The following is a 16972-nucleotide window of genomic DNA, read 5'->3' on the forward strand; positions in this document are numbered from 1 at the left end:
ACTAGAACATTTCTTCCCAAAATCTGGGCCAATATGAAAATTAGTTAAAAAATTAATAGGCTGAAAGCATGGGAGGACAACTTGACAGCAAAGATATGTTGTGGTTGTGTTGATTTTAAAAGAGCTTTTCTACCCTCTCCAATCTTTTCTTCTTCACGAACAGAGTCGGAGAGTATTTTTCTCCCTTATTAATGTACTAAAGAAATAAAACGTTAAGCAAAGGATTCAAACTTTGTTAGCCTTATCGACTGCAATAGCAGTCTTCGATTCTTTTCCTTGCATATCTTGTTCAACAGGCCCATCACCCGCCACGGCCTTATCATAGCTTTGTTTGCTCTGTAAACTACTTCGAGGTCACGTATAGTCTTGCATTAGTTCTAAGTTAAAGCACCCATCGAAATACGATAGGAAATATGTATATTGATTCAATGACTAATAAGCACTTTTCCTTCTGTTTATTTTTTTTATTACAATACTCGTTTAAGTGTTTTTCTCCCACAAAGTTGTAGCCCACACATCAAAACGCAAGCTCACATATACGTTAGTTCATGTGTATACGTAGTAATATTTAGGCCATTATATTGTTGTGACCTATCCAAGAGCTTTAAAAGAAACTATCAAGTTATTGATGATAACTGTACTGAGCGTGCAAGTAGCCAGCCTTTGAAAGAGTAAGAGAGGGAAAGATTGATCCATGAGGGAGACTGAAGCGAGCGCCAAGCTTAACCCCGTTGGAACCTACAAGCCTGCCCCCTCCCCCCTCCCCCACCCCCCTCTCTCCTCTCTTTACACATATTTGTAGTTCTGTTCAGATATTCAGCAGAATGAGAATTCCAATAGATTACATATAGACTTTTTAGTCGTTTTTGGTTGGTTCTAATTTCTAAATTTAGAAAAAAAAAAAACTGAAGAAGTTCACACAGAGGCTGAAAATACTTCTGAAAAAACAAAACAAAACAAAACAATCTGCCTTATCAGTTTACATGTGCGACTACTGCTTAACTACATGACCGTTGAAAAATGTCCAGTAAAACAGGTTGAATACAAGGAACACCAGTGGAAACAGAACGCGTGACACTCGGTCAATATTGCTGGCATTCTTCTCCATCCGTGTGATCTTGGTGCTCCTGTTGTGAGGGACTTCTGCTTCTGCGTCATCTACCAAGGCCTTGTCAGCTTTGCTCGGACGGTAACCCATTTCAAGGTCATTTTCAGATACTCCTTTGTAGTCATCGTTAGCGTTGTTGACATTTGCGCTCTTCGAACTAACGAAGCATTTCATTGATGATGCAATTCTTGTCGTGATAGGAATGGTGTGTTTCTGAAATAAGTATGACAAAAAGTGATTAATACCTTTAGGATAGTAGAGGATGGTGAGTAAGTTAAATGAGACGTACAGAGAAACTTTTATGGAAAACATCAAGCCTGGCCGGGAGAGTTTGGGTTGGAATGCTTGGGCGTTAGCTATCAACTTCTCCCCGTTAGAAAATGTTTGTTCAACAAATGGAGCGTTTGAAGTGGGGAAAGAAAATCATGGAAGAAATTGCTATGTTAAATGAGTTCCTGCCCACCCAATCGAAGGTCTAAGGTGAAAAAATGTGATTTGCCTCCGCGGCCCTATGCTCCATGGAGAACGAAGTGGATTAATTGAATCCACAAGAGTACACCAGTTAAGAAATAAGGATGGTAAAAGCACCTGAGAAACTCTTTCTTCTAGCAAGATCGTCATAACTAGACAGTAACAGAATAACGCCGCTAAGGTTTTACCTTGCATTTGATCTTCTCTTTTTTGTTAGCTTTCACTGCGAAAAGAAACACAACTGTGCTTTCGATCAAGGACAGGAAGACGAAGCTGAATGAAAACAACAGATACCAGTCCAAAGCCTTTGGATAGCTCACTTTAGGCAAGTTTCCATTCAAGGATCCAAGGAGAAACATGATGGTCAAGATGGTAGTGATTCCTAACGCCATTCTATTTCCTATGTCATCTTTTTCCATCCAGAAGACAATCCAGCTCAGTACCACAACAAAAATGTCCGGGAAGTACACTTGGATAAGGTAATAGCCGATGCGCCGCTCAAACGAGAACTTGGCGGTTATGGTGGAGAAATTACCTAGAATTGAAATAATGGACCAGTCATTATTTAACCATGTAAATTGTCAAACTAATAAGCATGTATCTTACACCTTTCGAGGCTAACCTGTGGAAAGCACAGTCACACCAGACTCCAGTGAGGAACCCATGTACTTAAACTGAGCCAATTCCTCGTGTACAACGGCGATGTTAGTTTTTCCCGGCATCCACTTGAATATGATGTCTTCCACCGTGTTACCATCTGAATAAAGACATAAAACATAGACAAGATTTAATTTTATTGCTTCTGCTTTTTCTCTTTTTGTGTTTTCTCTATAAAGTATGGTTTGTGTTCTGGAGGGGACCTCCGTATGTTTACATGACAGAACTATGAGAACAACTGATTTTGTGGGAAGTATAACTGGGTCCCTACAAGTCTCCTTTCCCCCTAAAAAATTTCTTCACAACTGTGTGTTGCATCAAATATATCTGTAACCCCTGAAGTAATAAAGTGTTTTGGACATCAGCTTAGAAGTTGTACTTGTGAATCTTTTTCTGCATGAGAACCGATTGTCCATTGATTTCGTATTTTACTTCATCTATTGATTAATTTTGGCCCAACAATAACTCTTAGTCCCAAGGGTGATGTTATTGTCTACTCCATTAAATTCTTAACAAAGAACAGCATGCATAATTTGTAGAACACAGGATCACACGAAGTCTTGTCCTCGAAAATAGAACCTTCGAACACAATGATACAAAACCAGCTTCAAATTTTTTGCTATGAGGTAAAGTATAGTCTTAGTGGATTTAACACACGAAATTATTGCCCTTGCAATTGCAACTGAGAAAGATATTTTTTTCCTGTGTTTACGACGATAAATTCTTTACCTCCACGTGATGTGTTTTTAGATGTTATATGTCAGTAGAAGTGGTAAAATTTCCGCATAGTCCCATCCTATTGTAAAACAAATCTGTTTTCTCAATGGCAATGTATTGTTTTTGTCATTGTTTTCTCTATCCAAGAACTGAATGCATAATGTAGTATGGGGCTGTGCGGAAATTTTACCGTAGAAGTTATTTGCATAAAAGTGTTATTGCTGCGTACGTGATGGTCAGCATTTTTTTTCTCGCGTATTACAGGATATCTGAAAAGTCATTGATTACGTTGGACTTTCCGTTGGTAACAAGGTAAGCCACAATTTAAATATCATTCCTATCGAGGCACGGATTTGGCGGCTATGGCGTGACAAATGATAATTACAGTCACGCCAGGCGTGATGAACTTGCGCGTGATCACGTCACTTTTTCCTCCTCATTCTTCGCGCGGTCGTCGCATCATCTTTGATTTTTTGTTTGCTATCACGCCGTCTTGGGAACGCTCCCTATCTGCTTAATGCCAAGCTATGTGCGATTTATCGCTTCTTAATCCTGTTCATGTCATGGTTTCGTAAGGAGAATATTATATTTTATATGTCGCTACTTACAACTTCCAAACTTGAGAAAGCACATCTGAGAATCTAATGGAAAATACTTTAAATCCATGGTGCAGGAGGCCAGCAAACTTACTCTAAGATAGATATAAACACTCAATCAGTTGCTGAGAATGAATTTGACTTTGATGTATTAAAGTTCACATGGCAAACGCTGCAACAAGAGGTCCTCTTGTTGGATCACCCCTGATGAAGGCACTAGATAAGAGTGTCAAAACGTTGGGCCTATGAATTGTAACTTCTACGGTTACATTTATTAAATCTGTAAACCAGAGTAGCATCAAACCATGTCAAATTGGAATTTGCTAAAAGGATCTAATGATCCCTCATACAATTGATGTAATGTCAAAACAAACCTTTCATCATCCGTTCATAAGAGAAAAAAAAATTCATAAGCTCGTCTCGTTCTCACCCTCTACTATAGTATATCTCTCCATCAGGTTCAATTTTCAGATTGCTGTGCGTTTCCTCATCAGGGCTCATCATGTTTGACTCTCGTGCGTTGTAGCAGTAGGGATCTGGCACCCAAATGTTGGTTATTTGATCTCCTTTTAAGTTAAGGGTGCGGTTGACCTTTCCACTCAAGCGTGGATCTTTCCACGTTAGGTGAAAATAAGCGTACACTCTATACTCCTAGGAATAAAATAGATACCTTGTTTCAGAGGTTTTACTCTTCCGTAATATGATATCAGTTATCGATTGACTTTTGTTTGGGTCAAGTCAAAGTCATTATTTGTAATCAGGTGGAAGGGTGGGGGCAGAGGGAACGGAGAGTGGATTCGTTGTCGCCAACAGAGTATGTAGGTAGGACTATATAGAAATATAGAAAGTTGACTCCCAGTGAACCAACAATGAGGGTGAGGGGGGTGGGGGATGGAGTGGGGGCGTCGTCAGAATATCCGTACAGAGCCTTAAGGCGGGAGTTGGTCAGTTTCATCGTGTAACGTCTAAGTTGATTAAGGAAAAGCGAGTTTTCCAGAGAACTTATAATATTCACGAATAAAACAAGCTGAAAATAAAGCTTTTAACTGAAAAAAGGAAAATTAAAGCACTGCTAGATGGGTTCCACCTACTGAACCGGAACTAGTCGTCACCGTTTAATTGTGCAGCTTCTGAGGATAAATTAAGGAAAAATGCGTTTTTTCCGACATGATGTTTATTATACCCGCAGTGAATACACATCGATAAAAAATTGATACAAAAGTTATGACAGAATGAAAACAGAAGTGAATTTTCAGTTAGACCATCAACTTATTTACGTAATGTCTAATAATTAAAGATCATGTCGTTACAATACATACCATGTCAGCTTCTTCAATGTTTCCAAACGATTCGATAAGCAGACTGCAATTGACGACTGTGGGTGTTCCCTTTTCTTTAAAAAAAATTGCTGTTAAGTGCAATTACTGCTACTAACCACTAACAAAATCAACATAGAAAAAAAAATTGTTTGACCTTAAAACATTTCTTACCATAGTCGGGTCTCAACACTTTGTCATAGCCAGAAAAGACCGTGTTTATCACGTCTGAATCCCCTTGAGCTCTGTAAATATAACATATCCTTCATTCAGGGACCACTTTTTCAAAGGGCGGATAACGCTATCTAACGGATAACTCGCTATCCAGCGGATGAATCACTATCCAGCTGATAAATCATGGTAAAGCGTACGGTGCGATCCAACAGGTGGAGGTTTATCCAGTGGATAGCAACGGTTAAAAAAGCGCCTTGAAAAGAATTTGACAATGCTGGTCCTTAAAAACAAACCATCTATTAACTGAAATAATTTCGTATTTTCAAAAGAACTCCAACTCTTAATTTTGTAGAAGCGATATCTTATCATTCCACTCTTACTTGCACGCCATTTTTCCAATATCAAGATAACATGCAGAAAGCGAAAAACATGCAACGGTATTACACTGTAAAACAGGGAAAAAAATACGCGAGAACTGAAGCAAGTCAAAAAAAAGGACTCACTAATAGAAACAAACTTTGATTCGTTTACTTTCTTTAGGCCTTATTTTCTGAGCAATTCATTTTTACGTCAGAAACATATCGTGTTTTTTTATTTGTCGTAAAAGACTAAGCGACTCGCAAAATATCTGCGCGTATCAATATCAGATCATCGGATATGGTTTATATCTTATGCTCAATAGGAAAAAAATTCTCGCGGAACAAGTGATAAAACAACTTATATTGTGCTATACTTACCGTCTCAGGCAGATAATGAACAGGACGCTGGCGAAGATACATGTCTTAAATGTCAACTTCCTTGATGAGAAAGGCCTCATTTTTCCTTGAAACTGTATGAACGAAAACAGATAAATAGAGATTGAGATGCTTATAAGTAGAAATACTTTCAAGGAAGTAACTAAACTAGTGCATGTATACCTGACACGGTTGGTTAATAGATTCAAAACGGCTTATTTTTTACCGTCAATGTGACCTCTCCATTAAGAATCTCTTAGTAAATTAGTAAAGATTCATGCATAAATGCAACCACAGGAAGAATTAGATTGGTAGACATCTAGGGGTCCTCCACTTAATTGAAAATAATATTCCCTTTAGAAGCCACCGTCGAACAGCTGGATGCTTTAATCAAGGAATAATCTTCTTTTTTTTAAATTATTTCCTTTTTTTATTTGTGTGGTATTGATTATGTTTTATCTTTTATGTAATTTTGATATAAGCTTTGAATTCTTAAAACTTTCGAAATATTAAACAACATTCCTCACAATAACATCAACCACGTGGCATATCTATAATTACAGTTATAATTATGTATAATTTTTGTAAGGTTGTGTTGTTGAATAAAACATTTGTCATAATGATCACTGTAACTACGACCGGCTGTCGCTCGAACACAGAAAATTTTCACAAGAAATAATTTACTTAAGTGCGCAGGCTGTCTTTTTTTTTATGTACAATATCACGATACCATTACTTAATTGCGATCATAACCATGAATTAATTGAGACATCCCACTTTGTTTTGGCGCCTGGTAAGTTTTGATTATTTCATTGTTACCGTTTTTTTTTGTTTTTGTTTTTGTTCTTGTTCTTATTCAAGCTTCAAATCACCTAAAATTTTCTGATAATCGATTGTAACAGTATCTCTTCCACTATTACTCCAACCACATACCAAGCTCAGTGCAATGTCATAAGGTTGCTCGGCAATCGCCAATAAAACATTTGTCATATTTATCTTGCTAAATACCAATCGTAATTACTACGCCTGGCCGTCGCTTAGACGAAGCAAATCTTCGTAGAAACTAGTTTGCCTGAAGCGATCGGACTATTTCTGCAATGACAAGAAACCATTTTGTCAATTGACACCATAACTGTGAACGATTTAAGACGGCTCGCTGTGGTTTTTTTTTTTTGTTTTTTTTGTTTTTCTTTTTGGTCTTAATCGTTCATGCACATCCTCAAATCTAATGCTGAATATTTCTCACAAAACTCTTAAATGTCTCCCAAGTTGGTCGAAATGTCTGATTTGTTATTATTCTTAGTATCAGTTCTCCGTCTCCTGAAAAGACTTGATATCAATAATACATCCTCACATGTAATTGATAAATGCTCAATTTGTATATTTTACATGACCATGAATTTACATTCAAATAAATTTTTATCTTTTATGTCGTGTTTCTATGGATATCAGTAACCTTTTGTCAAAACGAAAAAAAAACCCTTAATATGTCATTGGTTTTATATTAATAGCCACAGACTAGCATTCGGTAGAAAGGAAAATATACAAAAATTAACGAACAAATACAAAGACATCTGCATTTCGTGGCACGCTAGCGTTTGAAAGAAAGTCTTAGTTTTAAATAGCAACATATTTCGAATGATATTTGAACCAACTTTCAGCTCCTGGAGACTGGATTCACCATCATAATTTCTCTCAACTGGCGCTTTTTGAGCTCTGTGTGAATGAACCAAAACTTAGAGTCCATATCGAATGTAATTTTTTTCTTCTTTTTGTCGTGTACACCGTCAAATCTCAAGCTGCTACCGAGGTAAAAAAAAAAACCCAACAGAGCAACAATTTCAAAAAATTACTCAGAAAAGCTTTTTACCGACTCCGCCTTTCGTACTTTGGTTGTCTCTTTATCAGCACTGCCGCATAACTGACGTTGAGATTTGCCAAGTAGTCACACAGTAGACGAATTAGACGGGTCAAACTGAGATATTCGATGGTAAACTCAGACATAAGTAATCCGATGATTTCGTGGGCGGCGGAGGTTACTGAACCGCATACAATTATCAATAATTCCTTAAATGAGCGTATACAAATATGCTTTCTTGCGCATGTAATATTAACACGACTTCCAGGCCTCAGGGTAAAATTAGTGATTAAACTCCCACACTGGTCTTTGACGTCTGTGCGGTGTGCCAAATTCAACCTTGCACTAACAAGAAGAGGAACTCAGAATTTTCTTGCAAACAGGAACACGACGATTCATTTAATGCTTGCCATCATAAATGATAAATTGGTCACCTCGGGGTTGAAAAAATAGCCACTTACTGACCATTTTAGCTTTAGTTTGACTCAAATTCGAATAGAATACTGATAGCCTCACCCTTCTAGATCTGAAAACAGCGTTAAAATTATATCAGCGTGCTTTGCAATGAAAATGAAGGCGCTTACTTGAAATTTGAAGGCAATTGTACTACCCTTTCGGTAAGTCACACAGCAATTAAAAAGAAAAGAAGAAAGCTTAAGACTTGAGCAATCGTTGATTTTGAAATGCGAATGCACAGCTTCAATAGGCCATTTTACAGTTATGTACTTAGTTACCAAGCCATTGATTTGGAGTGAGGCTGATGGTGACCCTGTTGTGATGGAGACCAGTATCTAGATAGCATGATAAAAAAGTAATTTGCATTTGAAAAGCAGCAAGGTTTGTATCATAACAAGGTCAACAGCCTCACTCCTGCTCAAAGGCTTGGCAAACTAGCACACAACTGTATCTGGCCTAATGTAGCTGTGCATTCGCATTTAAAAATCAACGATTGCTCATGTCTTTAGCTTTAGTTTTTTTTCTTTCTTTTAAGTTGCTGTGCAACTTACAGAAAGGGTAGTAAAATTGCCTTCAAATTTCATATAAGCAAGACTGCTCTTTACCTCTTCACGAAAGGTTAACCGCGCGCCTTCCTAACTTTAAGGGAAACTGGGGAGAGGAATATATTTCTACTCAGGGGGTAGTGGAAAAATTCCGTTATGGCGACTTAGTAATCAAGTGGGATAGCAAAGATCTAGAACGACACTTCCGCTCTGGCTCCTAATTTTGTCGACTTAATTGAGGTGGACAAAAGAAAAATTAAATTAACCATTTACGTTTCCTGTTTACAAAGATACAGTGCAAAGCGTTACGTTGTAACATAGCATGTCACTTTTGTAGTTTTTCAGTGTAAACTACTTCGTCTCCAAGCCTGATTATTTTATGTAGCTAAAGAAGTTCAACTCCGAATTTCATGTGAGAAAGGTTGGTTCAAGAGAGCTCAAAACATCTTTCTTCTTCCATTTACAAACATTAAACTGTCGACATTGCTAGCGCTGAACCCCGTAGTATGCAGGACACGTGTCGTATATTAACTTAGCCTCTCTCACCATGGAGTCGATCTCTGTGTGGCTTAGTGGTAGAGCATCGGAGCCTGGATTCCAAAGTCTGGGGTTCGATTCCTTATGGGTACTAATTAATTTCACTTTTGTCCCACGCTCGTGACAAGACGAAAAAACATATTTTTCTATTTCTTTACCGGGATCAAAATTGACCATGTTTTTTATTCTAGTTGCAAATAAACCTATTTTTTGCGACACATAATGTATGATTCAGTTATTCGACATTGAACTTGTACAATTGAAAAAACAATAGTAACTTGTAATCACAGAAATTCTACCATGATTCTATTCTGCCAAAGGTGTTTCCTTCTACCTTCGTTCGGAAATCTCAGACAGATTCTTCAACTCGAGACAATCTTTCGCGAAGCTAAATCATCACGTAAAAATCCCTTTCTAATCAATAGAAAGTTGATGCTGGATGCGGCGCAGAATTAGAGAAAACACATCTTTAAGACGCGTTTTTACAATTCAGCTGAAGCATGACATCCCAAGAGTCAAAAGTAGCAATGAAACGTCACAATAGGAGACTGATGTTATATGAAGCATAACGTTTGAACTGTAATGGTATTGACTTGAATTTGATATTTAGCAGTCTTAAGCGCGGTTCAAACGTCGAACTTTACGTGTGCCGAATCTAATAATTAGGTTAGCCGTATGTAAAACTCGACGTTTGAATCAATTTGGTTCGACAGATTTGTATTTGGGTCGATCTGCCATTCTATTTGACCGGGCTTGTCGAATAGATCGGCAAAAGATCGACTTCATTTCACACGTGGAACCGTTTCATGAGCCGAATTTAGTGCATACATTACAAATACATTAAACAAATAAATTTTTAATTTTTCATGCGCACACAACTTGTTTGGCAACAAAATGACGAGAAGAGCGGCAAATATGTGTATATTGTCTCTTTCTTTGAGAGCACGAAATATACATGCCCAGGGTGCATGAACTACTTCTGTATGCCACCAGCCAATATTTCTTTTTAGCCGACGACATGTACGAACTGGACGAGGAACGATGATGTTCATTTGGAAAAGGAGCAATAATAGAAGGGAAGCCAAGTACAACACTTGTCTTCTCCTGGCAGCGCGGTTATTTAATGCTTACTACATCTTGAGTCGCCTTCTTTTACCCTCCTTCATCGCACTTGCAAAAAAATAGGTTCTTCATTTCCACAATTTTTCTGCCGCATTTTTTTTCCCGCCATTTTGGTAAGCAAACCGTCTGACCGCAATAAAGTCACGTTCACTTTCCACTTGAGTTCGACTTAATTAGGTTCGACGTTTGAGTCAACGCCGAACTAAATTATTAAGGTCGACCCAAAGTGGTATTAGGTTCGGCACATGTCAAGTTCGACGTTTTAATTGGGCCTTATAGGGTACTGAGAGTTCCGAAATGATGCGAGACCGAACTTCTTAGCGACAAAATTATCTGACACGCGCGAGCGTAAAGTTATGAAATTTGGCGTCAAATCGGTGCAATAGTTTGATTCACATGATTGTATTTCTGCTCTCATCTTGTTATCACTGGAGTAAAATAGGTTAACTATTGAGGCGAAACGTAAACATGCTGTTGAGTAGAACCACTTCAAAGACGAAATCGAATGATCATTCCAAGTTGCGTTGGGTAATTTTGATTGCATAAAATGTATGTATCCAGATAACACATCGATCTGGTCTCTCATGGACCGATCGGTTTAGCGCTTTTTCACCTTTGATTAAGTTTCACTGATGACAACTAAAGCTAAACTTACCAGAGTTATCCTTGGGTCGAACGCTTGTCTTAGACCGATGAAATTTGCCGGATCAAGACAACTGCACTCGCTTCCAGCATGTTTGGCGTGCTTTAAATAAACTTATTTGCATCCTTTGTTTAATTAGTCTTCCCTGAACTCATCCGTGACGAGCGCGCACAATAGAAAATAATGCGGAAAGCTTTTGTACTGCCCCCATATGTCACGTAAGTGCTCTTTACCGCTAAAAACTGCATAAATTACGAATTCATCATCAACTAATTAATGAGAGTAAGTTAATGTTTGTTAGACCAATTTAAAGACACTTAAAGTCTGCTCAGGGCAACGCTAGAGGCAACTTTTGTCGGTTTCCTATCTATCCCCAAAAAGCCAGCTTGTTAGTGTCATTAACACCATAAGACAAGATCTCATGGATGAATAAAGAAAACTTGAGGTAAACAGAAAAAAAATACAGAAAAAAATTAACATCAAGAGGCGAAGGTCACCCAAAAAGCTGTGTGTGCTTTTGAACAGCTGTAATCATAACTCCGGCGATTTGGCTTTGAAACAATTGGAAGTAACCAGGTCCACTTTTAGTTGCCTTGTAACAGGTATATTTCCATATTTTGATTCATGTGTTTCTATTAAAAATATCTCCTCTAAAACGCTATTACGATCTTACAATAACTTCCCATAAACTATTATAATTTTTTTACCTCTTCAGAGAAATACGACTTGTAGTAGACCTAATCATTATGCAATGTACAAAACTAAAAAAACAATGCATTAGATTAATACAAAATTAAGTTTGATTATTCTTTGGGAAGCTGGTAAAAAGCCTTTTATATGATTTCCTCTTTCAATTCGTTTATTGGTAATTAAAAGGAGCGTCTGTTACCATGGTTAAGACTTCAGCATCTTGAGAATTTGGACCTAACTAAGGGGAGTCAGGAGCCCATGGGCTCCTAGGGGAGTTTGTCAATTTTCTCAACTACTTGGCATGTACTTGGCATTACACAAGGGGACGTTGCACAGTCGCACACTGCTCACTTCTGAGAAGAAAAATGCCATAATGCATGCCTCTCTGAGATATTTTCTCTGAGAGGCAGATCTTACAGATGATGTTAACAATCAAATATTGACAAAAACAGGCAGATTATCATAACTATTAAACTCGTTCTTGTCGACATTATTACTAAATTATAGTTATCACCGTTATCATTGAACATCGTAAGCAAAAAGCGGCATTCATACATCAATTTTGTGCCAGTTAGTAGTATGTCCAGTAGAAGATATTGTAGAGGATAAAAACTGATGGAAAAAGAACTCGCGATGCTCTATCGATCTTGCTCGCTATCATTTCCATTCTTTTGCTTTTGGTACTCCTCTCTCTTTGTATTGATGAATTATCGTCCACCACGATCTTACCAACTTTGGTTGCCCTGTGTACCATTTCCAGATCGTCACCAGAACCAATGTTTGAAACTCCTCCATTTGGAGAGTTAGTTGAAGAAGACTTTGAACCAATCACGGACCTCAGGGATGACGAGAATCTTTTCGTTAGAGGAATATCGTTCTTCTAGGAAATTGAAATATTTACTTGGATTAGGGATCATTCATTACTTATCGCCTGGGAGAGAGAGGAAAGGGAAGGTTTGGAGGAATCACATGCCTTTCAGGGAGGAGAGATTAGTCATCTCCAAAAGAGTAACTTAGGAAATTGACTGCCAAGGGGACTATCTAAAGAATAACACAGAGGCTTAAAGGAGGTCATGTAAATTTTATTGTGACAGAAATGTTATATTATAGTCTCCCCTTATACCCTGTTGGCAACGATTGATCACTGATCTCTCCTCCTTTCCCCCTGGAAACCATGTGATCCTTTCTCCAACCCCCCCCCCCCCTCTCCCGGGCCCGGCGCTAATTAACGATCGAACGCTTACCTTGTATTTAATCTGTGTCTCATCCTGTTTGGCTCTCGATGCAAAAAGAAACACGACCATGCATTCCATCAACGACAGGAACACAAAGCTAAATGACACTAATAGATACCAGTCCAAAGCCTTGGGGTAGCTGACTCTGGGCAAGTTCCCGTTAAGAGAACCAAGAAGAAACATGATGGTTAATATAGTGGTGATTCCCAAGGCCATTCTGTTTCCCATATCATCTTTTTCCATCCAAAAGACAATCCAGCTTAGCGTCACGACAAAAATGTCTGGAAAGTAGACTTGGATGAGGAAATAACCAATGCGCCGCTTAAATGAAAACGTGACTGTCAAAGTTGAGAAATTTCCTGTAAATGACGCAGAAAATTAGGGTCATGAAACATAAAGAGACTAATGAGAGACCAATGAGGATATATCAAAAACGAAAGCGAACAGAGGTCTATTTGCGCATGCTTGACATTTGACCTCCGTGTTGTCAAAAAAAATGCTACCTTGCATTGTTCTCGACTGACCTGTGTCAAACACGTCTGTTCCCGATGTCAGTTCAGAGCCTTTGTAATCAAATTGCGCCATTTCTTTGTTTCCTACATCAATCTCTGTTTCGTCAGCGATCCACTCAAAGACGATGTCCTCAGTAGTGTACCCATCTTCACGTTTCATAGTAGAGGACAAACATAAAAAAGCTAGATAAAGATTCTGTGATAATGAATAATAAACGGAATTGCCCAGGACATCTGGGTTGAGGTTTGATTTATATGACATTCATGAGGACTTGAATTGCAATGAAAAATTGGATCAATGTCAGTATATAAGCAGCTACTCACCTACCCGTCCCAAAACCCAACAATAGTCAACTGATAACAAATTATGGTTAATTTTGTGTTAGAGAAGGGGTAGGTACACAGTTGTTCAGATGTTGACATTGATATGATAAACTTGTTATTTAACGTCACTTACAACTTCCAAACTTCAAGGTACATCTCTGGGAATCCATTGGGAAATTCCGAAGGTCCATAACACACGAGGCGAGAAGAGTAACCCTGGATTATGTAATAATTTTGACGCAAATAAGGACTCGTAAAAGTTGGTTAAGAGAGGATATGCGCGGTAAAAACGCAATTAAACAAGCGAAACAGACAATCTGCCGTGCATTCATATTTCCCTGCCTCTGGCCATGTGAAAGCATTTATCACTAATCAATGTAAAACGTAAAACTTTAAATTGAAGCAATTCATTCAAGACTGAAATTGCGCACGTTCTTGTCGAAAAAATTATTTCGCTCAATTAAAACTTAGTTTTTATCTAGTAGATGCATGAGGCTTAAAACTAGCTTGATTGGATGTGTTTTCGGTGGTCGTGAGGGTGCATAGTATAGATTGAAAAACTATCGGTTCTTTGTTTTCTTAATTACTAAGAAAGAATAAGCAAATATGACTGGTTCATAAAGAGTTCCATTTGCTTCCTGTCAAATTTGAGCAGTTTTCTATGAATGGGTCTGATGCTATGGCCATTTATCATCCTGAATTACTTGTAGTCCTCCGAGTTTCATTTTAGTGTCAATTAATTACCCTCTGCTGTATATTATTTCTCCGTTTGGTTTAATTTTAAGATTGCTGTGTGTCTCTTCGTCAGGCATCATCATGTTCGACTCGCGTGCATTGTAACAGTAGGGATCTGGGACCCAGATATTTTCGATATCACCTCCTTTTATGGTAAGGGTGTAGTTAAGCTTTCCAGCGAGGCGGAAGTCCGTCCAACGCTGCCAAAAATAGGTGTACACCTTGTATTCCTATCGAATGAAAAGCAAAGCCTTCCTTAGCCTGCACCTGAAGTCTGCTATAGTCAAATTTCTGAGTTAAACTTGTATTTTTTTGAAGCGAAATTGCCCCCCCCTGAAGTGCGTTTATATCTTATCATTTACATCGCAGAGATAAAAAAATGAAACAGAGATAAATAAAAAAAGTGAAACTGCTGGCTTTATAAACCGGCTTGGGTATCCAGTTGCGAACAATTTTCGTGCATTGTCACACAGGCCAGGATTTTAAAAGAGTAATTAATACTTCAGATTTCGATCGCATCCTCAATTCTTAACGTTGTTTATCAGATGGTTTTGATTCTGATTTCTTGTTACAAGCCCTGAGGAAACCACTAATGAAATATTCATTTCAATTTGGCTTGAAGCGCAATAACAATTTATTCCACTTTTTGCCAAGAAGATTGTCATCATCTATCAAGTATCTGATCTTTACTTCTTTAAACATACCATGTTAGCCTCCTCAATGTTTCCAAAAGATTCCACATACAAGTTACAATAGACGATCGTGGGCTTCTGTTCCTCTAAAGAAACAAAAGTTCACAAGTTCTCTAGGTCAAAAAATTTGCAATCGCCCCCATGTCTAATGCTAAGCCGAACACTGAGCACTACGATTTGCGTCAGATTATTTCTTGGACCTGTGTGAATGGTTTGTCTCTCTTTATTGCGAGTGCGGGTATGCGGGTATGCGGGTATGCGGGTATGCGGGTATGCGGGTATGCGGGTATGCGGGTTTCGGAAACGGAAACCGCAAAAGTAGACTCTCTCTTGATCTTCTCTCGCTTATATAAAAATTCTTGGAAGTGCTTAACCTTTCTAATGATCTTATGACCTATAAAGTTTTTCTTTTTGCATTTACAGCCAACGAAATTTTCTGAACAGTTTAACTGAACAGTTTCAGTCCAAAATAAAGAACGACATTTTTGCGACTAAAGGATAGTACACTGACTTCTCCTTGCCCCCCCCCCCCCGCCTTTTTTTTTTGTTCCTCTATGTTTCCCTCACACCCCCCTCCTCAAAAAATCCCGTCGATTGCTGATTGCTAGTTGCTCTTTACTTACCAAAGTTGGGTCTTATTGCCTTATCGTAGCCAGAGAAAAATGTCGAAATAACATCACCATTTGCTCTGTAAGGAAGGAAAAAGACGCAATCATATGTCGGATATTTGAAGTGACTTAATAGATGTCTAATAGTTGAATCATTAGTTGATTGACGACGGCGATAACAAAAGTGTCCTGAAAAGAGTCAAGAATGCAAAGTAAAGGAATACTTACAATCGCAATAGCAGGAAAATGGAAAAGATAATCTTGAAAACAGTTTTAATAGCAAATTGCGTCATCCTTTTTTCCTAGAAAAAAAAAAAAAAAAAAAAAGAAAAGAAAGCAAACAAAGCAAGCTTGTTTGGTCGTGATAAGGAGGCTGACAATTCCTTATCATAAATTCAGAATTGCGCGAGTTTCGCGACACCGACGAGATGGCTCTTTTATGTCGTTACCCACCATTTAGAGTCAAAATCTTTCAGTTTAACTGTTCAGTTGATAGATTTGTGAATGTTAAATATAACGATGCGATTCGAAATTCTGTTTTATGATAATTATTATGATGAGCAATTTATGCGTATTGTAGAGCTTAGGATACCACAAATTGACATTGCATAATAAGAGTTTAACATAGCCGCCAACAACGAAAAGGAAGCGACGCAATGATATTGCGTCGCTTCCTTTTCCTTCGCTTTCTATTCGGCGTGTCATTGAAAGGGCTCGATATGTAGGGAGGTGTGTAGCGTGAAGTCGTATTTAGTGAGACGAATGCGTGTTTCTACATGCAAATTGACGATACAGAAGACAAACGGTAATTACGTTAGAAAGCTACCACAAACAGATCTCGAGTTTTTTGTATCATTTTGTCATTTTATGAAACTTGCTATGAGTCAGTTGAAATCTCTACACAATGATTCGTTTTGTTCTCTCAAAGAGAAATCAAGAGTTCACGTTCCCTTGATGAAAGAGGTTTTATGAAATGCCTACGTAACTATCACAACCGTTGTGCTGCCCACTTAATGAGCGCGTACAGAGCTAACTTTTGAAAAAGTTCCTTAGCTTCCTTAAAATGAAAGAAAGCTGTAGAAGAAGAATACTTACCAGAATTTCTTAAGCTTATGTAAATCTACTTCTCTTTGAAATCGATTGCCACACAACTTCCACGAGCACATTTAATTTAAGTAAACATCATTCCGTTGCATTTGTTCGACTGGTAGTTTGCATTTTGATGTAATTTGCATTTTCAAT

General features: G+C 38.1%; 2 protein-coding genes across 2 annotated transcripts; both read right to left on the reverse strand.

Moving 5' to 3' along the window:
• Positions 1-765: 765 nt before the first annotated feature.
• Positions 766-11026, reverse strand: LOC131777172 (gamma-aminobutyric acid receptor subunit alpha-5). The gene is made up of 9 exons (XM_059093401.2): positions 10947-11026; positions 5777-5868; positions 5040-5110; positions 4869-4942; positions 3980-4200; positions 3562-3644; positions 2202-2336; positions 1768-2114; positions 766-1321 (listed from the first exon to the last, which is right to left on the reverse strand). The coding sequence occupies exons 2-9, from the start codon at positions 5854-5856 to the stop codon at positions 992-994; spliced, it is 1341 nt and encodes a 446-aa protein (XP_058949384.2). The 5' UTR covers positions 5857-5868; positions 10947-11026; the 3' UTR covers positions 766-991.
• A 506-nt stretch (positions 11027-11532) lies between these two features.
• Positions 11533-16944, reverse strand: LOC131777210 (glycine receptor subunit alpha-2). Its single transcript, XM_059093445.2, has 9 exons — positions 16826-16944; positions 15959-16032; positions 15746-15810; positions 15135-15208; positions 14440-14660; positions 13829-13911; positions 13384-13518; positions 12869-13218; positions 11533-12504 (listed from the first exon to the last, which is right to left on the reverse strand). The coding sequence occupies exons 2-9, from the start codon at positions 16021-16023 to the stop codon at positions 12196-12198; spliced, it is 1302 nt and encodes a 433-aa protein (XP_058949428.2). The 5' UTR covers positions 16024-16032; positions 16826-16944; the 3' UTR covers positions 11533-12195.
• Between the last annotated feature and the right edge of the window lie 28 nt (positions 16945-16972).

This window comes from Pocillopora verrucosa, chromosome 11, assembly GCF_036669915.1.
Source record: "Pocillopora verrucosa isolate sample1 chromosome 11, ASM3666991v2, whole genome shotgun sequence".
Classification (NCBI taxonomy): domain Eukaryota; kingdom Metazoa; phylum Cnidaria; class Anthozoa; order Scleractinia; family Pocilloporidae; genus Pocillopora; species Pocillopora verrucosa.

What these genes read in the sequence shown, in the direction of transcription:
- LOC131777172 (XM_059093401.2), bottom strand. Translation starts at nt 5,856, where the DNA reads ATGAGGCCTTTCTCATCAAGGAAGTTGACATTTAAGACATGTATCTTC. An exon ending in TGTGACTGTGCTTTCCACAG is followed by an intron (nt 2,115 to 2,201) that starts GTTAGCCTCGAA and finishes TTTCAATTCTAG; the next exon opens with GTAATTTCTCCACCATAACC. An exon ending in AAGAGAAGATCAAATGCAAG is followed by an intron (nt 1,322 to 1,767) that starts GTAAAACCTTAG and finishes TACTTATTTCAG; the next exon opens with AAACACACCATTCCTATCAC.
- LOC131777210 (XM_059093445.2), bottom strand. Translation starts at nt 16,023, where the DNA reads ATGACGCAATTTGCTATTAAAACTGTTTTCAAGATTATCTTTTCCATT. An exon ending in ACATTGAGGAGGCTAACATG is followed by an intron (nt 14,661 to 15,134) that starts GTATGTTTAAAG and finishes TTCATTCGATAG; the next exon opens with GAATACAAGGTGTACACCTA. An exon ending in AACAGACGTGTTTGACACAG is followed by an intron (nt 13,219 to 13,383) that starts GTCAGTCGAGAA and finishes CGTCATTTACAG; the next exon opens with GAAATTTCTCAACTTTGACA.